Consider the following 22,476-nt stretch of genomic DNA (forward strand, 5'->3'; position numbering starts at 1 on the left):
GTGACCCCGACGGCCTGTTTGCAGGACTACAAGTCACGTGGTATGTCAATCGCGGAAGCGTTTCAAACCGTCCGCCCGTTATATCGCGCAGATATCACGTAGACATATTTTATATAGCGTGGTACAACACAACAACACGATGTGGGGGTCGGCGCATAATGTATGTTTAACAAATTCTAAAAATAAATGTTTCAGTACTGTATTTAAGTAAATAAGCTTTATTTAATAGGCCGTCAACGTCTTACGTTTCCATGACGCCTACTACATTTCCCAGATGCCACCTGACACTCCGACCAATCGGAGATCAACTAAACATTTTTTAAGGAATGCAAGTAAACAGTCGTTGATCTTAAAGGAAAAGTGGTTTATAATCTATCAACAAGAAAAAAAGAGAAATGGATAGAAAAATAACTATAAAAATAATTCCCTCGATGCAAAATTCTTGTTTTTATATTATTCGTCAAAAATCTTTATTGTCATATGTGCAAAGTGTAATGATATAAACCGATAATTGCAAAGTGACAGTACGTATTTGAACTAAAAATGTGCGATGTTAAATGTATGAAAGAGAGAGAAATGTATAATTCCAGAGACTTTAATACTAAATATGTGATTTCGTGCGCGTTTGAATCTTGTGGTCGAGTTCTGATCGTTCTGCGTTGAATCCAGGGTGGAGGAGACGTGAGCAGTGTGTAATCAGGGTGACTAACGTCCCCCAGCAGGGGGCGCCACATTACTGCAATATAGCAGTTAACGTTCATTAAAAAAACATGTGACGTCACCTGTGCAGGACCTCGTTCTCTGTCTACGTGGTCCAGGCAACCTACACCAAAGGTCACTGAGACAGCCAGAGGCCGAGTTGAAAGGGGTATGTGCACACGCAAACAGCCCTATCTGTCAGCACACAGGGAAGACAGACAGCCTACAGGCTTTGGGGAGCAGCTGAAATCCAAACACACACACACACACACACACACACACACACACACACACACACACACACACACACAAGTTTCCTGGTGATGGAGTCCAGCCTGTGGGGGCCACAGATGAGCAGGATGCATTGAAAGTCTTTGAGAAGATGATGGAGCTGAGGTTCTGAGAGGCTGGGATTCAACTTTCTGAGTACCTGATCCTCCTCTTCAGGGTTTGGCTGGAGACACTAAAGCCACTTCAGGGAAGACCCTCTACAAGTGGCATAACAACACCAGTCAAGATGCTACATAGGACGAGTTTCTTCAGACACATGAATGCAAGCTACTGTCTTATGAACACCAACAGGTCTTGGTCCAAGATGCTGTGGCCTAGATGTGCACAGTCCTCATCCTCTCCACCCTCCATGACTACACCCAGACACCATCCTCTCCACCCTCCATGACTACACCCAGACACCATCCTCTCCACCCTCCATGACTACACCCAGACACCATCCTCTCCACCCTCCATGACTACACCCAGACACCATCCTCTCCACCCTCCATGACTACACTGTCACGTATGGCCTCGCCCCCTCCCTTAGCTATCACTCCGGGTTCCTTTGTGTCTGTGTTCCTTGCCTGTTTGTCCCGCCCCGCTCGTTTGTCTCCGTGATTCCTCGTTTGTTACCACGTCCCCGTGTCATTGCCCTCACCTGTTCCCTGTTTAAAGTCCTGTATATATAGTCCCTGAGTGTCCCTTGTCCCTCGTCGGTTGTTTTGACTGTTTGGATGTTTCATTGTTTCTATTGCTCGTCGTGTGTTTCCTGGTCTGTAGTATTGCTCGTTACGTGTTTCTGTTTTGTCATGCCCGTCTTTGCCTGTTTTTCGGACTGCCCTCCCGTTATGGACCCGGACTGGTTATCGGACGACGATTATGGTATTCCCCTGAATAAATCTCGCTCTTCTCAGCAATTGTGTCCGTCCTCTCGCTCCGCAGCGCGAGCTGCGTTACATACACCCAGATACCATCCTCTCCACCCTCCATGACTACACCCAGATACCATCCTCTCCACCCTCCATGACTACACCCAGATACCATCCTCTCCACCCTCCATGACTACACCCAGACACCATCCTCTCCACCCTCCATGACTACACCCAGATACCATCCTCTCCACCCTCCATGACTACACCCAGACACCATGCTCTCCTGCAGTTATTAGTGGCTCCTTGGTGGTTGATGTTTTCCCATGACCCCTGCACCATCATATCTGACACTAACTGAATATAATGTAATTAAGCAATAATACACTCGAGGTTCGTGCTATAACGTGTAATATTGGCACTGCTGTGCTGCGGTCGTAGGCATGAGGCCGCAGGTGTTCCTTTACCTCAGTGCACACATTTACCTGTTACCTGACTGTACACCTTTACATGAGTGTTACCTGATTGCATATGTTTACCTGACTGTACACACTTATCTTACCTTGTTCACAAAGAACACACATTACTCTACACCTTTATCTGGCTGTATAAATTTACCTGACTGTATATGTTTACCTGACTGTGCACCTTTACCTGACTGTATAAATTTACCTGACTGTATATGTTTACCTGACTGTACACCTTTACCTGACTGTTACACGACTGAATATGTTTATCTGACTGTACACACTTACCTTGTTCACAAAGAACACACAACAATAACGTTTTCAGCACAGGTTTATTGAATTACATAAAGAATATAGTCACTATTACAGCTCCCTCAAAAGAAACACATTTACAAAAGGAGGCAAATGTCTTGATTCCCTCCAGTGAACAATATTATTCCTTTATATATATATATATATATATATATATATATATATATATATATATATATTTATACGTATCTATGCATATGTATGTGTGTGTATGTGGAACACTGTTGCGCTCTGTTGCATATTATATCGATAGTTTCTATTACTAGCTTTGGCAAAACAGATTTATTCATGCCATTATAGTAGTATGAATCAGAGTTCTGAGATACAGTAAGAGACAATAAAAACAGAGGACAGATTTCAAGTACGATTGTGTACAAACAAAATCAACCGCTTGACTCAGCAGTACACTAACACACAGAGACCCACAGAAACAACACGTCAAGTGCCCACGTAAACTGGTACGAGTCTAATTATACTTCTAGCACACAATTTGTCGGACCTTGGTGTGGGTGCGCGTCATACGGAATGAAGGTCTAGGTAGCCATTGTGGAGGAAAAGCAGATTTAGGAACAGATGGAGTTTGAGAAATAGGAGAATATATTTCAATGTGAAAACACGTATTTCAAAGTGAAGAACTGAATTGACTCTGTGTGACCAGCTTTGTTAAAGGGCATCATAATTCACTCACTGTGTGTAAATCCATTCTAACAACGCCGTGGCATTCTGTCTGAATTCATAAACTACCCAGTGTCTAATTAAAATTATCACTTTTTAATCTAAACACGTGTATGGCTCACACCTGCCATGTTGCACAGATACTGTATTACACTGAGGGTGCTGAACTGGATGGAGCTGTGGTCTTGATGGGAAAGGATTTCGGGAGCTGGAGTGTTTGACTGGGCTGTGAGTTCATGTGTTCAGTGGCACAAAGTGCATGAGGAGGCAGTAACTGTGGCCCAGGTTTCTCTCGTCAGCCTGCCTACAGACAGGGCTTTCTACGACAACACAGGCACATTGACAGAGTCACAGCTAGGGAAGCTAAGGGTTTCACATTTTAGCATCAGCAGTCGTCATGGTGATTTTGGAAGCAAAAAAACAAAAAGAGAAGCTCACTAAGTAAACACACTGGCAAAACAAACATGCCATAAAACACAGCGTGCACACACACACACACACACACACACACACGCACACACACGCACACACACACACACACATACACACACACACACACACACACATACACACACACACACAGACCCTGCTGCACGCTCACACAAACACATCCACACGCAAAATGTTATTTTATTCTTTAACTGTCAGTTTCACATTTGGTCAGATATTGTCACTAAAAATCACTCATTTCATTCATATCATTCACAGACAAACACACACACACACACACACACACACACACACACACACATACACACACACACACACACACCTACAAAAAAACGCGCACAACAACACACACTCACAAACAAAACATGCACTACAAGCATCTTCGGTGCCTGGCTGCTCTAGATGAAGGCCAGAGAGACCAGGAGCGGTGCTGGGGTGTTCACCCTAACACCAGTAGCAGAACTGGGGTGTTCACCCTGACACCAGGAGCGGCGCTGGTAGCCTGGGTGTTAGCAGCAGGCCCGCACCCTGGCACGGAGCGTCCGGATCGCAGGCACGGAGACACGACACGGAACGAGCACGGCTAATCACGAACACTAGCGCACACTGCAGCAGGGGAGCGCGCACACAGAGGCAGGACTGGGCGGGCGTGGCGGGCGTGGCGGGGGAGCTACGGGCCGGGGCATGCAGGAGCGGAGGCAGGGGACGAGGGCCACACTGGACGTTAGGGCTGGGGAGACCGTGGGGGTGCCTGCTCCAGGAGGAGCGGTCCTGTCGGGCGGCTTAAGGAGGGACCTGCCTGGTGGGAGAGGGCGGGGGCCGGCGGCTGAGGCAGACCAATGAGGAAGGAGAAGAGGCGTGGCAGCAGGAAGAGCATTAAAGATGATTGGTGCAGGAGCATGAGGAGGGCAGCAGGGGTGAGAGAAACAGGAGAGAATTAGTGATGCAGGACACAGCAGTCAGCTGAAGAGTAAAAGGGTTATAGCCACAGTTAACACACACATTAGTAAATTAACACGCAAGCTAGATATAACCCCTCAGTCTGCATGTTTAACAGAGTCTAGAATATTCCCTTTAATGACTTTGTTGCTACCGTTATCACAACTCTACTATAATAACTCTTCTGTGTTAAGCTTATTTTAAAGCTTGTTGTTGTCATCCTTGGACATTCATACAAAAGATCATTAATTAATCAGTTCACAGATTGGAAATGAGTAGGAAGAGCACAAGAAAGACGGACCTGAAGCAGAGGACATGGAAGATGGTTACACCGCTGTAGAGGTTACACCACTGTACAAGTTACACCACTGTACAGATTACACCGCTCTACAGGTTACACCACTGTACAGATTACACCGCTCTACGGGTTACACCACTGTACAGATTACACCACTGTACAGGTTACACCACTGTACAGGTTACGCCACTGTAGAGGTTACACCTCTGTACAGATTACACCGCTCTACAGGTTACACCACTGTACAGATTTTACTGCTCTACAGGTTACACCACTGTACAGATTATACTGCTCTACAGGTTACACCACTGTAGAGGTTACACCACTGTACAGATTACACCACTGTACAGATTACACCGCTCTACGGGTTACACCACTGTACAGATTACACCACTGTACAGGTTACACCACTGTACAGGTTACGCCACTGTAGAGGTTACACCTCTGTACAGATTACACCGCTCTACAGGTTACACCACTGTACAGATTTTACTGCTCTACAGGTTACACCACTGTACAGATTATACTGCTCTACAGGTTACACCACTGTAGAGGTTACACCACTGTACAAGTTACACCACTGTACAGATTACACCACTGTACAGATTACACCACTCTACAGGTTACACCACTGTAGAGGTTACACCACTGTACAAGTTACACCACTGTACAGATTACACCGCTCTACAGGTTACACCACTGTAGAGGTTACACCACTGTACAAGTTACAGCACTGTACAGATTACACCACTCTACAGGTTACACCACTGTACAGATTACACTGCTCTACAGGTTACACCACTGTACAGGGACTGAGGAAGACGTCACCTAACTCTGTTTGGTACTTGTATTCTGTTTAGGCCTGTAAAATATAGCCAGTGCGTAAGTGTAGCTATGTTCACTCCCTTACTGACGATCATCCACACCATGGTTCAGAAGTACGGAAAAGATTGACGTAGTTTCTACTGTCTGATGTGCTTCCTGTACAACAGGAGCTAGCCTCTGTAAACAACATCTCTGTGTTTTATCATTTTAGGATTTAAAAAAGTTATCCTGACAAATTTTGATTTCTTTTGAGATTTAAGTGGGTGCAAGACACACTCTGCCTTCTGTCCCAAAGGAACTGGCTTGAATAAGTTTACTGTGCTGTTTGAATTCCTCCCCTTCCTGGAGAATGAATTAAATTATGTTAAATTACTGAGCCTATACAGTCCTATACAGTACTGTGTGTCCTATACAATACTCTCTGGACAGACTAGGAGTCCAGATGTGGGAGGGTAATCCTAAAGGATCAGCCGTGGCTAATCTCGCCTGCTAATCTCCCTTCTCTGCTTCAGGTGTCTTTCTTTCACCTGGATGTGTCTGAAACGTGATCAACATTTCAGTCAACCAACCAGCACACCTAAATCTTCTGGAAGAGATGTTTCCCTAAGACTGTCCCCGTCGTACAGTACAATGTAGGACACTGCTTCGCTGGCTCTGTGGACAGCCGGACGCACACGGGCTGGACGACCTGCCGGACCGGCGTGGCGAGCCGCTCATTGAAGCCAGAAGCGTGTCACTCATGAACCACTGTGGAGGCTCTGACGTTTGTTTAACGTTCGATTAACGTTCATTTAATGGTTGTGATTCCTACCTTCTTGCATGTCTAACATTCTTAGACATAAATAAAGTGCTTCTGATTCCAAAAGCTTATGACAATATGTATCCACTATATGTATCCACTACTTCTTATCTAATACCATCCCATATCTAATACCAGCTCATCTGTAGTTTTGCTGCATTTGAGGTGACTTTCCCTAAACTTTGACATCATTTTGGAAGCATATTTCAAGTGATTCAAGTCAATCTACAAATGCATATTTAAACAGAAATTAGATCTGCTAATCAGCTTCCTGAGAATGGTTTTCATTATCTGTTAGCAACTTCAGGACTGTTTGGTCAAACTATCTTTTAAAGCAGTGCAGGTTCTGAAGGCTGGTCAACACTACATACCTGGACCTCAGGTAAGAGCTCACCTGGGGACACTGGGGGGAGCCCGGTTGGGGCGGTTGGGCACCTGGGGGCTGTCGCCACTGTTGTTGAAGGGTCCCAGAGGCCCCGGGCGAGAGGGGGGTGGAGGGGCCCCTCGACCAGCGGGCCTCTGGCCTGCGGACATCCTGCGTGGAGCAGTGGGGCTAGGTGGGGGAGACCTGCAGGGCAGAAGAGGCATGTTCACGCCTGAAGGGTTAACCAGCACACGAAGAACCCTGGAGGAGCCTCCATGGTCAGGACGTGCATGAAGCTTATTAACCCTACATATGTTACACCAAGACATTGGAGATGTTGGAGATCTCCATTCACCTGCGACCTCCGCCCTGGCCTGCCTGGAGCCACGAGCTGTCCACAGGTGGGGGCAGAGGGGTGGTGATGGTGGAGGTGGAGATGTCCCCGATGATGGCTAGAGCCTCCTTCAGGGCGTGGTGGGTACGCAGCACCTCATCACGACGCTGCACCTGCTCCTGCGACTCGTCCATCAGCGCGTTCTGGTCCCCGGCGGAGTACAGCTGGGCCAGCAGATCAGCGTTGATGAAGTCCTTCACCTGGGGGAGAGGAGGAAGAGTCTCCACGCATCTCCACCACTACCTTCTACCTCAGCACTCTCACGGTTGGCCTCACAACCTTACAAGAAACCAGCATTTATTGATTTTTGCACTATTTTAATCACACATTGGTGGCAATAAATATTTCAGCCTCTTTACACTAGGCATGGTGAGGTAGTGTATTCCCCATCTGTTAAACTCCTGACCCCTTTAGGTGTGAGAACAGTGCTATGTAAATGCTATAGATTATTATTAGTTGTGGTTATGTTAAAGTTAATTAGTCACCAGTAGTCCCAGCAGCAGTGAGAAAAGTAAGACTGTAATTGGTAGTAATGGTTAATAAAGAAAGTCAGTAACTGTGAGGTAAATCGGGTGTGTTAGCACAGGCTATGCTAAGCTATGCTAATGGAGGGTCCTGGATGTGTAGGACAGGAGATCTCCTCCCATGACCAACACACTGTAGGGATGGACCTCACATTATTGATCATCAGGTGCATGATGGTCTTGGGCATCAGGTCACGGATGCACTTGTTGACGATGGCCATGTAGGAGTCCACCAGGTTTCGTATGGTCTCCACCTTCCTCTCCAGCTGTGGGTCCATGGAGAAGTTCTCGGAGGCACCAGAGCTCTCACCCTCAACCTGAAGAAAGAGAGGCAGGGAGATTCCAAGAGAAAGAGAGAGAATGATGGAGAGAGGGAGAGGAAGATGGAGGGCGAGATTACAAAGAACATGCTAAAAGATGTATAAAATGTACAGTCCCTGACATAAGTTTTGTCGCTTATACATGTTGTGGAAACAAAAGCTTATAACCTGACTTTAAATTAATCGATTGGTTTTAGAAATGACTCATATGAAAGCTGAAACTCTCCCAAATGAGATTTAATTTACGAAAATAAATTTGCTTCACTGCAGAAATATTGATCATTTAATGAACACAGAAAGGTCAGATTTTAGCAAGACATATATAATTCATGTAGTTTGTATGTAGTTTATCATATATAATTCAAATAAGCCAGAAGTAGAAGTTCCATAATGAACTCCCATCTTAAGAAAAAAGTGGAATATACTTTGTGAAATCAAGTGTAGCAGTGCATTGTGGGTTCATGTTCAGTGACACGTCGAAGAATGTAAGAATGTAAGTGCATCAGCTGAGCTTCAGGCTGTGCTGACCGAGGATTTCTCGGGGTAGACGCCGGCCCTCAGCAGGGAGGCACGCCAGCTGTCCACCTCTTCCTGGGTGTTGCACGCCAGCTCCAGGAAGCGATTGTCCTTGAAGACGTTCCTGAGGGGCGGAGCAGACTGATCAGTGGGGGGGGGGGGGGGGGGCGCGACCAGGAAGTAAAACCCTAACCCATCATATATCACAACGTCATATGGGACGGTCACAGAGATGGAAAGGAAACCCGCGTTTGTTCATTCATTTGAAATACAGAGCACACGAATCACAACTCATGCTGTTAAATGTGATTTAAATGTAAGCAAAGTAATGTTTTTTAAATACATCTAATAGTAATCAAAGTAAAACATAAATGTAATCACAGTAATGTATTTTAAATACATTTTTAAAGTAACCCTCTCACCATTGAGAGGTGAGTATTTCAATTTGGCGTTTTAACTGGGATGAGGGTCAAAGGGCGATTGGCCTACCGTTGCTCTGTGTTGAAAATGGCAAACATGTGCTTGCTGGACATGAAACCCTTCTCCACGTCCCTGACCTTCAGGTTGTCCAGGGGTAGCATGTATTTCTTCTCTTTCTCCTGCAGATTAAAACCAGAGTGTCCAGCAACGATGTCAACGATGGGCTTTAAGGACACTGTGCCAGATCACTCACTAATGAGCTCCTGTCAGCTGCTACATGGGGTTCCAGCCTGTTGATTTTAGCCCTTCGTCAGAAAATGACTCCCGCAGGGAGCTCAGCACAACCTCCACACTACACCCCGCTAGAGTCTCGCGTCTGAGGAACCTGTCAAAATCTAGTGTGAATGTTTTAGTTTGTGAAAATTATTCGAATGTTCTTGTCCGTGTCAGTGAAAAATTGCGATCGCTCCTACAATGTCCCCCAGCAGGGCGGCGCCACCACGGACCAAGGGATCTACGCACACGTTGGCCGATTTCCCTGCTCTAACGCGCCTGATGACCTGGCAATTAACCGCCGAGTCGATCCGATTTGTCTGAGCAAAAGGATGATGTTCAGCGCTGACCTCTGAACCTCAGAGTCTCCAGAGGGATCCCAGTTCCTGAACACTCTGCTGTGCATCAGCACATTCCCTCTCAATCACATCACAGAACTGGGACCAGAACTGGGCTCCAGACCTGCGGGGCAGCTCTCGCCATAACAGGGGTAAACAACATAAATAAACATAATTAGCACACAGACCTAGAGGCACGCAAACTTGAAGAGGGAGTTTTTAGAGAGAAGGAGCTTGCAGTTGGACATGAAGCGTTAGACGAGGAGCGGAGGGAGTGAAGGGGAGGAGCGGTGGAATGAAAGATCAAAGACAGAGAGGAGAACAAGAGAGAGAAATAACACACATGGAAGGCATTAAAATGAGCTGTGGTTAAGAAACACCATTGTTTCCCCTCCTAGTATGCCTGTGTGCGTGCGACTGCACACGTGTGTGCGTGTGTGTGTGTGTGTGTGTGTGTGTGTGTGTGTGTGTGTGTGTGTGTGTGCTGTTGGAGACTTGTGGTGCCTATGTGCTAAAGCGTCCAGGTTTTACTGTGTTAGCTTAATGTGCTGAAGAGATCAGGGACTAATAAATGTAGCCGAGGGACTCTTAACTGGCCAATGACGGAGCTCAGGGTGTCTGTGCCGGCTGTTACGGTCACACTGTGATGGTAACACTGTTAGGGTAACACTGTTAGAGTAACACTGTGATGGTGTGAGCTGTGTGATTGTTTCAGGGTTTGCAGTTTTACTTCAGTTTGAACGAAATATTGTTCCACTTCCTCCTTATTTATTTCTTAAATATGCCTCCTCCCCCTCCTGAGGGCCCCACTTCCTGCCCCAAGTTTTTCTTGGGGAGAGAGAAGAGAGAGAAAGGGAGGGAGAAAGAGGGGGAGAGAGGGAAAAAGAGTGAGAGAAGAACAGAATGAGAGGCAAAGAGAGAGAGAGAGAGAGAGGAAAGAGAGCAAGGCAGAGAGAGAAGGAGATTAAATGACAGCCTGGCATTAAGTCTAAACATCTGGTAGTACTTAACAGCAGCAGGGAGAGAGACAGGAAGAAAGAGAGAGTGGGAGAGAGAGGGAGAGAGAGAGAGAGGGAGAGAGGGAGCACAGTCAGGGTGTGAGAGCTAAGGACTGACAGAGAAAGCCGGGAGTGACTCTGCTAAGCTGTCACAGGACGAGAGATCCAGCAAACACTGAGGACAGTGGTGACTGGGGACTGAGACAGGGTTACACAGCAGGACCAGGACACCAGGACACAGCAGGACCAGGACGCGGCAGGACGAGAATGACACCGAGACACGAGTCTTGCAGAACGCTCAGTGTCTGGAAACTCTGTGGAACCCCTACACGTCGGCGCCATATAAGGAGGCGTGGCTCCTCCCTCTCCTCCTGCTCACACCCACTCTGCGTGTTTTTCTTTTTTTGCTACACCTCCTCCATGAAAGCACGCCCTGCGTTCCCGCGCTCGCCCGAGCAGATGTGCCACGTCAAGGCTGGATAGCACCCTCGGCCTGCGGGCTGCAGCGGGACACAGACAGGACCGAGACCAAAAAAAAAAAGAAAAATAAAGAAAAAACAGAACAAAACAAGCAAACAAACCTAGGGAGGCGGAAAGAAACAAACACTCAGATGCGTGGGACGGCGGGCAGGGCAGCGAGGAACACGGCTCTGTTCACTTTCCAGAAAACAACGGACTACCGGCTGCCTCCGGCTCCCTAAAAGGAAGAGGAAGAAGAGGAGGAGGAGGAGAGAGGGTGAAGAAGAGCTCCGGTGTTCCCCCGCTCCGTCTGCCCAGTGTTCAGACTACCTGTTCATGGGTATGCTAGTGTACAGTAGTCTGCACATTGGTTAGACTGGGTGAGGACACGACGCCGCTAACCGCCAGCGCTAACTCACGGCCGCCCCAAACCGCAGGACGGGTCTGCGTTCATTCAGCCTCTTCAGAGTGTCAAAACTGTACGTCAAACTTTCACCATTCTATTTTACTGCTATCTTGTGTCCCACTCACCCAGAACTGCTTCAGGCTCTGAGCGGCTAAGTCACTCACTTCATTTGAAGGTTTTGTGGGGAAACCCTTTAGCACCACTAAGTAAATAATGAAATCACATCAAATATATGATGCAAACATCATATGAGTTTAAATAAGTGTAAATGATCTGATTCTGCACCATGATCATGTTTTTAATCAGATAAAAGCAAATGAATTCAAATGAAACACAGCAGAACATCCTCTGGACCGCACCGATCAACTGTTAAAAAAAACCCCATTGGAATGTTGTGGTTTGTGAAATGTGAGTGTAGCCAGCACAAACACACCAGTCTCTCCGCCATCACACAACACCCAGATCCAGAGAATGGATTACTTGGAATATACCTCCACTGTGTAAAAACACAACATATTTTATTTTAAGTTTGGGTTTCTAACATCAAAATAAAGCATGGTAATTCCAGCTCAGCTATAATTATACGAAATAATTTATACAAAAGTAAAGTGATCGCTTACGCTAATGTTAGTATTATTTGTTAAAATGTTTGTCGTTCTAAACATGCAACCTGTTTCAAGGTTCTGCGTGTGATCCAAACCCTGACAGCAGCTCTTTCTATGATTCCTAAATCTTTTCATAATTGCATTAAAGCGTGACTTTAGTGTTGGAGGAATGTGCTGAAACGTTAACAAACAGCCATTTCCAGACCAGTAACTCTGAGCAGAAATATTTTCTGTCTGAGTGTCAGTACTGCGGCGTGTGCTCCCACACTGAGGGAGCTGCAGACGTTCTCTGGGCTGGAGATGTTCTCACACATCCCGGCTTCACCTTATTATGACCAGTGAATGAAACATAGGGCTTGTGTCTGGGTTTCTGTACAGCAGAGAAGATGTAGATAAACACATTTAAATGCAACAAATGAATACAGAAATGAAATAAAGTGATTTAAAGACCGTGATCAAATCTAGGTAGAGTCTGGTCCCTTTCACAGACGGATCAAATGAAACTAATTTGGTCACATTTTGTGATAGTGACATGATCTTCCAGCTGCTATGAAAATGCAGTTCCGGTTGTGATCAATAACGTTTTATGGTATCTATTTTTATCTTAGGTTTTCGTTTCTTTTAAGTGCCATTAAATGTAAAACCATTGAGAAGCCGAGATAAAGGGGCTGAATTTCTTCCTCCAGTCTGTGAGAGAGGCTGAATGTTTTCGTTTTAAAGGAAGACTTCACCTACGCATGTCTGGGCTCCTACACACCGCTAGTGAGGAAACAAACGTAGTGTGTGCACACTGCACTAACCAACCCTCCTCCATTAGCCGTGCTGGTCCCCCCGGGGTAATGCTTCCGTGAGCAGCACGGCGCCCGTGCACGTGTGAATATGGATGTTGAGAACATGGTGTAGCGTTTGTGACCATGTGAATATGAACGGGGTGAATGTGGTTGTGGCGGAGATCATTCAGTGGACAGATCTTTGGTCTGGTGGTCAGATCTTTGGTCTGGTGGACAGATCGTTGGTCTGGTGGTCAGATCTTTGGTCTGGTGGTCAGATCTTAGGTCTGGTGGACAGATCGTTGGTCTGGTGGTCAGATCTTTGGTCTGGTGGTCAGATGTCCCGTTGACCTCCTCTGTCCTGATTGGGGTGACTGCCTTCAGCCTCATTCACAGTGGGAATGTGGTGAGGGGCTCATGCACGATCACTAGTGTTGAGTGAAGCAGGGGGTGTTTCCTCTGTCTCCAGATCAGTGCTGTTCAACACAGGACAGCCTCAGCTGGTTTTCAGAGCTGGGCTTTGAGAGGGACAAAGGCACAGGATACCAGAGCACAGGTCGTCACGTGGGGGTGGACTCACGTGAGAGTGGACGTGTGCAAACTGCAGGGCTCTGTAGGTTTTGCTCAAAGCAAGCTGACTGCCATTTAAAGCAAAAAATAAAAGTTATATTTGAGTCACGAATGTGTGTAAGCTCAGATTGTTAATAGCTCCAGGGAAGGTATGTGTGTTTTACTCAGCATGAGTGAACATCTGTGCATCAGCAAAAAAACTGGATTTAAAGAACGCAATCATCAAATTAATCCAAGAAAATATAATAATTTATTCACTAATATTATATTTTATTACTAGCAATAGATTTGTATGTGTGTGTATGTGTGTAAAAAGAGAGAGAGGGATAGAGAGAGAAATGGGAGAGATTAAGAAATAAACAAAACAAAAACTAACGATTCTTAAAGAGCATTCTGCCAGTCTGAGCCACTATGGGGAAAGATGTCCACTATGGGGAGAGATGTCCTCTATAGAGAGAGATGTCCACTATAGGGAGAGATGTCCACTATGGGGAGAGATGTCCTCTATAGGGAGAGATGTCCACTATAGGGAGAGATGTCCACTGAACGCTTCAGCAGAGCTGCCGTCAGAGCTGAAATCCGAACATCTAATGCTTATGTTGTACTGTCAAAATATAGAATTATAGGACACAGCAGATAAAGTATGCCTTCATCTGTGCCCCAGTGTATTCTGGTATTTATACCTTAAATTTCAGTGAAATAGGTCACTGTGTGTGTGTGTGTGTGTGTGTGTGTGTGTGTGTGTGTGTGTGTGTGAGTGTGTGTGTGTGTGTGTGTGTGTGTGTGTGTGTGTGTATGTGTGTGTGTGTGAGAGTGTGTGTGTGTGTGTGTGTATGTGTGTGTGTGTGTGTGTGTGTGTGTGTGTGTGTGTGTGTGTGTGTGTGTGTGTGTGTGTGTGTGTGTGTGTGTGTGTGTGTGTGTGTGTATGTGCTACTGTTGTGTCTCCGTGGCAGTGGTAAGTGTAATGAGACATAAAGGACAGTGTCCAGCAGAAGACAGAGCGTACGGGTCGGAGCAGTTGTGGTGTGTCTGCCTGTCTACACTTGCTGTGCAGGACATCAGGGAGGCTGTACAGCAGGCACAGACAGGCAGACAGACAGCAACCCGCCAGGAAGGACAGACAGACAGCTGGATGCCAGGAAGGACAGACACCTGCTCCAAATCCTACCCTCGAACAGCAATGCCTAAGTCAGATCTACTGTGACAGGACAGTCCTGCATCAACATGTACTTCTCCAAACCAACGTGTACTGCTCCAATCTCACGTGCACTGCTCCAATCTCACGTGCACTGCTCCAAACCTATGTACACTGCTCCAATCTCACGTGCACTGCTCCAAACCTACGTGCACTGCTCCAAACCTAAGTGCACTGCTCCAAACCTACGTGCACTGCTCAAAACCTACGTGTACTGCTCCAAACCTACGTGCACTGCTCCAATCTCACATGCACTGCTCCAAGCTCACGTGCACTGCCCCAAGCCAGCAGGTCAGCTTGTTGCAAATGTGCTCCAGGTTCCATGAAGCCCCAGCTGACCCCAGCACATGTCTTCAGAACGTTCCCCTCCAGGACACAGATCAGCGTCTCACCTCGTCATCCTTGAACCAGGACAAGCTCTCCGCCGTCAGCACAAACCAGTACTCCTTGGCTCCGCCTTTCATGATGCTGATGTTGTTGATGGTCAGCCAGCCCTTGCGAATTACCTGAGGTCAAAGGTCAAATGTCAGGCAAGACTTGTAGCTCCAAACACAAAACCGGACATCTACCATCCGTGTGAGGAGACACTGGCCCCTTCACGGAAAACATGACATTGTGTGTGTATAGAGTGTATACTGTGCTGTATCGTGGTTAAATAAAGTATTCAAGCACAATAAGAAATCAAGACCAGAAAAGTGAGTTATTTGTGAAAGAGTGCTTGTGAAAGAGTGAAATATTACTCTCAAAACTGCCATGCACGTGTGTTCCCTATACAAGCCACACAGAGCGTAACAAAGAATACAGCATACAAGCACCTAAAAAATTGTGTATCTACCGTGCATGTGTGTATTTACCACAGTACATCTGTGCTACTGACACGTGCCTCTGTCAAGACAGCTACGCCAAAAGTGCCTCAGCCTGTCCAGAGCATCCCAGCTTACATGCACCACGAGAAACACAGCCGCCACCTAGACCAACCCTAGACTAACCCCAGACTAACCCTAGACTATACTGAACCCTGTGGTCCTCATGCCTGTGGCTCAGGACACAAAATAAACATCATTTCTTACAATTATGCCAGAGGCAGGAGGAGATGTGGCCTGGAAAGAAAGAAAGAAAGAAAGAAAGAAAGAAAGAAAGAAAGAAAGATAGATAGATAGATAGATAGATAGATAGATAGATAGATAGATAGATAGATAGATAGATAGATAGATAGATAGATAGATAGATCAGAAAAAAGAGTGAGAAAGTATTCAGTAGTCTAACGAAGCATGAAGTTTCTTTTTCTGTTGAACCCAGCTCACCAGAACAGGCCATTTCAACATATGTGAGAGCTGCATTAACACAGCACAGCACACATGTGTCACAGTAAAGCCCCACCAGGGCGGAGGTCACGATCATCACCCCCGCGTGTGCGCACGGAACGGCTCATTAAACAGTTCGGTCAGGCAGGCCTAGCTGATTTAATCAAACAATGTTGTTTTCTAATTCCTGAAACATGGCATAGATATCTACACAAAATGAACAGTATCCCAATTAAAACATCCATGTACATGAATAAAGTTGAATCCAAAACTACACAAGGTTTTCTGTACCAACAGATTGATTCCTACTTAGTTTCATATGCATTTAACCCTGACCCTAGCGCTAACCCTAACCCTGAATTAATGTGTACAACATAACATAATTTGTAAATAAAATCTTTTTGAGGCAAATTTTGGGCTATTTAATATTTTGTTAGTTTCCCTACACCTAATTCCAGGCTTAACCCATGTGTAGAAAACTGCCCTGAACATGTGATGTCCTTACCTGAATGTCCTGTGGGAGCAGGAGACAAGACAGTGCTCCTTAAAGCAGGACGACATGCACGTGCTCAGAGAGGGTGAGGAGGGTGAGGAAGAAGACACTGGCCATGATGACATCAAAAAGTGCTCATGAACACACAAGCTGACAACAGAAAAGGACACGGAAACGAAAGCAGAACTCGGGACAGGACAAAAATGACCAGCGCAGAACTCAAATCAGATTAACTAAAATGACCAGTGCAGAACTCAAATCAGATTAACTAAAATAACCAGCGCAGAACTCAAATCAGATTAACTAAAATAACCAGTGCAGAACTCAAATCAGATTAACTAAAATGACCAGCGCAGAACTCAAATCAGATTAACTAAAATAACCAGTGCAGAACTCAAATCAGATTAACTAAAATAACCAGTGCAGAACTCAAATCAGATTAACTAAAATAACCAGCGCAGAACTCAAATCAGATTAACTAAAATGACCAGTGCAGAACTCAAATCAGATTAACTAAAATAACCAGTGCAGAACTCAAATCAGATTAACTAAAATAACCAGCGCAGAACTCAAATCAGATTAACTAAAATAACCAGTGCAGAACTCAAATCAGATTAACTAAAATAACCAGCGCAGAACTCAAATCAGATTAACTAAAATAACCAGTGCAGAACTCAAATCAGATTAACTAAAATAACCAGCGCAGAACTCAAATCAGATTAACTAAAATGACCAGTGCAGAACTCAAATCAGATTAACTAAAATAACCAGTGCAGAACTCAAATCAGATTAACTAAAATAACCAGCGCAGAACTCAAATCAGATTAACTAAAATAACCAGTGCAGAACTCAAATCAGATTAACTAAAATAACCAGTGCAGAACTCAAATCAGATTAACTAAAATAACCAGCGCAGAACTCAAATCAGATTAACTAAAATAACCAGCGCAGAACTCAAATCAGATTAACTAAAATGACCAGTGCAGAACTCAAATCAGATTAACTAAAATAACCAGCGCAGAACTCAAATCAGATTAACTAAAATAACCAGCGCAGAACTCAAATCAGATTAACTAAAATGACCAGTGCAGAACTCAAATCAGATTAACTAAAATAACCAGCGCAGAACTCAAATCAGATTAACTAAAATAACCAGCGCAGAACTCAAATCAGATTAACTAAAATAACCAGCGCAGAACTCAAATCAGATTAACTAAAATAACCAGCGCAGAACTCAAATCAGATTAACTAAAATAACCAGTGCAGAACTCAAATCAGATTAACTAAAATTACCAGCGCAGAACTCAAATCAGATTAACTAAAAATAACCAGCGCAGAACTCAAATCAGATGAAATAACTTAACCAGTGCAGAAATCAGCTCAGTTCAAATGGACATGAACTGAAGGGACAAATCAGAATGTGGTAAAGTCAGGCCAGTATATAACACAAAACGCTCTTTTCTCAAATGCTTAACTTTCATTTGAGAAAAGCAAATCAACAAAAAAGCCTGCAGCTTATGTGGATCTCTCACACACACACACACACACGCTCACCTGGTTTCCTGCAGAACTTGTCTTATTTGTTTGGCTGCTCCGCTGCTGGGCACTTTCATTGACAAAGAAAGATGAGAGAGAGAGAATGAGAGAGAGAGAGAGAGAGAGAGAGAGAGAGAGAGAGAGAGAGAGAGAGAGAGAGAGAGAACATGATCAGAGATGCCATGTAAAGCAAGGCTTGTTTCAAACACAAACATGATGTTGAACGCGTTGGCCACGGCCCCTCAGCACTCTGAATGGTTCTAGTACAGCCAGGTGTTCACCTCCATCATACACACACAACACCTACGTGGCAAAGCCGATGAAATCCTCATGGTTGGTGTTGATGTATGCCAGCTGCACATCGATCAGCAGCAGAACCTGGGACCACGCAGACAAGATGAAGCCCGTGAGACCCCCACAACCCACAGCTATGTTGATATAGAACTACCTGACTTGAATTAGTGAGCAATGTGTATGTGAGTACACCTTACAGTGTGTGTGTGTGTGTGTGTGTGTGTGTGTGTGTGTGTGTGTGTGTGTGTGTGTGTGTGTGTGTGTGTGTGTGTGTGTGTGTGTGTGTGTGTAAGGCCTCTAGCTGCTCTATGTGGCCGCAGTGCAGTGTGTGGTGTTCTTCACAGCTCTACTGGGGCTTAGGAAAAAGGAGAAACTGTAAATCAAGTGTGGAGCATGCAGTGTCCAGTGTGCAGTGTACAGTGTGCAGTGTACAGTGTGCAGTGTCCAGTATGCAGCATGCAGTGAACAGTGTCCAGTGAGCAGTACACAGTACACAATGTGCAGTGTGCAGTATTCAGTGTCCAGTGAGCAGTGTCCAGTTAGCAGTGTGCAGTGTCCTGTGGGCGGTGTGCAGGTGTACAGCAGCACTGGCCAGGTAGGACAGGTGGGCATTACCTGCTCTTTGGCCCGACTCTCCCGCTCCCGAATGTGGGAGGTGACAATTCGCTCGGTCTCCTCCCTTAGCATGGGGAACGTACCCAACTATGGGTACACAGAACACACATCAAAAGGCACAGAACACATGTGAGTACTACACACATCATTCACACCTGACTACAACATCAGACCACATATATAACACACATGAGAACAACATCGAATCGTGGGACCCTGAATCACGAGACCCTGAATCACAAGACCCTGAATAACGAGACCTTGATTAACGAGACCCTGAATCACGAGACCCTGAATCATGGGGCCCTGAATCACGAGACCCTGAATCACGAGACCCTTAATCATGGGACACTGAATCACGAGACCCTGAATCATGGGACCCTGAATCATGGGACCCTGAATCAAGGGACCCTGAATCACGAGACCCTGAATCATGGGACCCTGAATCACGAGACCCTTAATCATGGGACCCTGAATTGTGGGTTTGTATGTCATTTCAGCAGGACTGATCTTTTGTAGTAACATTGTCTGGTCTACATTCAACATCACACCATGTACATCACACAGTATTCAACCTCCTTAAAAGTAATAATTTTCATCTGAATTATAAATGACCCTTTGAAATTTGATGTTGTCATATTTTGTTTTTCTGTCAAATGTTTTAAAAATAATTAATAGGTAAATAATGATAGGTGAACATCATAGTTTGCCTGTGTCCTCAAGACCCATGCTGAAGAAGTTCCCAGTTTCCAGACATTTAAACAAAGGGGCTTTAACAAGGACACAGTTACCCTTCACAGTTACCCTTCACAGTTACCCTGCAGCAGAAACTCACCCCAACAAAATCACTCCCACTACACCTCTCGTACAAACCCACCCTAGCAAACCTTGACTTGTTGTTATTGCTGCAAAAGGTGGATGTAAAAGTGAAAGCAGCATTTTATTCTTTCTTTTCAAATATCTGCTAACAAATAATGAATATAAGTACGTCACTATAGTAATTATTCATTCATAATGACCATCTAATTATTGTCACAATGACGTGCTTTCTGCCATTATTAGATCTAAAGTGAGCTGTTGTTTACATTAGCTCTTCACCGCTTACTCACAATATAATTATGACGTCAGCAGCCAATAAAAGGCCTTATAGCCTCTTGCTATTTTTATCATGGGCCGACTGTGAATGTCATCAGCAAAGAACAATTGCTGACAGCAGACTGAATCATCAACCAAACTGCTCAGGATCCTGCGACGTGTCCAACTGCAGGAGCTACGTTTATGTTCCAGTGAATGCAGACACGCAGACAGGAGAGACCTCGAGGCCATCCTGGAAAACACCACTGGGACACCCCCACATGCAGCAAGCACATCACCAGACTCAGACCCCCAGTTTCCTGTCAGCAGCCGCTGGGCTGCTGGAGGATTCTGGCTCTGTCCTGGACCGACATGTGCACTGTAAATACTTAACAGCTTTAATCACATCTTTTTCTAAAATTCAATCTTACCTTGGGATTCCTCATTTGACCGAAAAAAGAATTTCATAACATTTTGAAACAAGCAGATTAAAGAATTTTCCTTTAGTAACTGAATAGCCAGGACCTTGGTAGTGGTTGTAGACGTGTGCCTGTAGTGACAGGCAGGAGTCCTTTTACCTTATTGGCGCACTGACGAACTGTGTTGATGAGCTCCTGAATGACCAGGTCAATGCATTTAATACAGGGCTCCTTCAGCTTCACAACCTGCTTCTTCACAATGGCCTCGAAGGCCATGTCAGGTGTGAACAGGCCCGTCCTGGAGAGATGAACACACCACAGCAAATCACACCTCAAACAATCACACACAGAGTGAATCAGACCTCAAACGATCACACACAGAGCGAATCAGACCTCAACGATCACACACAGAGTAAATCAGACTTCAACGATCAGACCTCAAACAATAATGCGCAGCTGTGAGATGCACAAGCTACTCTGGACCTGCAGGCAACCATGACAGCTAGTTTCCAATAGAAAGAGCTGGAACCAAATCCCATTCAGTCTTATTAGTCAAAGGTAAGCCAGTATTATACTATTTGTGTATAGTGGAGTATAGAAGAGTAATCACCTGATTCCATGTATAGTGGAGTACAGAATAGTAATCACCTGATCCTGTGTATAGTGGAGTACAGAAGAGTAATCACCTGATCCCGTGTATAGTGGAGTATAGAATAGTAATCACCTGCTCTCGTGTATAGTGGAGTATAGAAGAGTAATCACCTGATCCAGTGTATAGTGGAGTATAGAAGAGTAATCACCTGATCCAGTGTATAGTGGAGTATAGAAGAATAATCACCTGATCCCATGTATAGTGTAGTATAGAATAGTAATCACCTGCTCTCGTGTATAGTGGAGTATAGAAGAGTAATCACCTGATCCAGTGTATAGTGGAGTATAGAAGAGTAATCACCTGATCCAGTGTATAGTGGAGTATAGAATAGTAATCACCTGATCCCGTGTATAGTGGAGTATAGAATTGTAATCACCTGATCCCATGTATAGTGGAGTATAGAAGAGTAATCACCTGATCCAGTGTATAGTGGAGTATAGAATAGTAATCACCTGATCCCGTGTATAGTGGAGTATAGAATAGTAATCACCTGATCCCCTGTATAGTGGAGTATAGAATAGTAATCACCTGATCCAGTGTATAGTGGAGTATAGAATAATAATCACCTGATCCCCTGTATAGTGGAGTATAGAAGAGTAATCACCTGATCCAGTGTATAGTGGAGTATAGAAGAGTAATCACCTGATCTCGTGTATAGTGGAGTATAGAAGAATAATCACCTGATCCAGTGTATAGTGGAGTATAGAATAGTAATCACCTGATCCAGTGTATAGTGGAGTATAGAAGAGTAATCACCTGATCCAGTGTATAGTGGAGTATAGAAGAGTAATCACCTGATCTCGTGTATAGTGGAGTATAGAAGAGTAATCACCTGATCCAGTGTATAGTGGAGTATAGAATAGTAATCACCTGATCCCCTGTATAGTGGAGTATAGAAGAGTAATCACCTGATCCAGTGTATAGTGGAGTATAGAAGAGTAATCACCTGATCTCGTGTATAGTGGAGTATAGAAGAGTAATCACCTGATCCAGTGTATAGTGGAGTATAGAATAGTAATCACCTGATTCAGTGTATAGTGGAGTATAGAATAGTAATCACCTGATCCAGTGTATAGTGGAGTATAGAATAGTAATCACCTGATCCAGTGTATAGTGGAGTATAGAATAGTAATCACCTGATCCCGTGGATGTTTTTGATGGCGTAGCTGATCTCGCGACGCATCTCTTTGTCATCACTTTCCATCTGTGGGTCACAGATGGACAGAGGAACAGAGACACAAAGCTTTCAGACTAAAACCCACATACAGACAGAGAACGCCTTCACCACTTAGTGGTGAGTTTAACCTGTATGTGCAGGAGGACATGGATGA

General features: G+C 45.0%; 1 protein-coding gene and 1 long non-coding RNA gene across 2 annotated transcripts in view; one reads left to right on the forward strand and one right to left on the reverse strand.

The window, feature by feature from the left end:
• Nucleotides 1–88: 88 nt before the first annotated feature.
• On the forward strand, nt 89–6,691 carry LOC143475133 (uncharacterized). The gene is made up of 3 exons (XR_013120933.1): nt 89–332; nt 791–1,495; nt 6,320–6,691. It is a non-coding gene; the product is annotated as an uncharacterized LOC143475133 (long non-coding RNA).
• dnm3b (dynamin 3b) overlaps nt 2,673–22,476 on the reverse strand; it is a 32,807-nt gene continuing 13,003 nt past the window's right edge. Inside the window, exons 10-21 of the mRNA XM_076972876.1 lie at nt 22,282–22,349; nt 20,653–20,791; nt 19,001–19,087; nt 18,399–18,469; nt 18,110–18,161; nt 15,151–15,264; nt 9,214–9,323; nt 8,737–8,848; nt 8,041–8,205; nt 7,326–7,564; nt 7,001–7,174; nt 2,673–4,571 (exon numbers count right to left, since the gene is read on the reverse strand). Of these exons, the coding sequence (XP_076828991.1) occupies nt 4,529–4,571; nt 7,001–7,174; nt 7,326–7,564; nt 8,041–8,205; nt 8,737–8,848; nt 9,214–9,323; nt 15,151–15,264; nt 18,110–18,161; nt 18,399–18,469; nt 19,001–19,087; nt 20,653–20,791; nt 22,282–22,349 (1,374 nt within the window). The 3' untranslated portion in view covers nt 2,673–4,528. The remainder of the gene's footprint in view (nt 4,572–7,000; nt 7,175–7,325; nt 7,565–8,040; nt 8,206–8,736; nt 8,849–9,213; nt 9,324–15,150; nt 15,265–18,109; nt 18,162–18,398; nt 18,470–19,000; nt 19,088–20,652; nt 20,792–22,281; nt 22,350–22,476) is intronic.

The sequence above is a fragment of the Brachyhypopomus gauderio genome, chromosome 14 (genome assembly GCF_052324685.1).
Source record: "Brachyhypopomus gauderio isolate BG-103 chromosome 14, BGAUD_0.2, whole genome shotgun sequence".
Classification (NCBI taxonomy): Eukaryota; Metazoa; Chordata; class Actinopteri; order Gymnotiformes; family Hypopomidae; genus Brachyhypopomus; species Brachyhypopomus gauderio.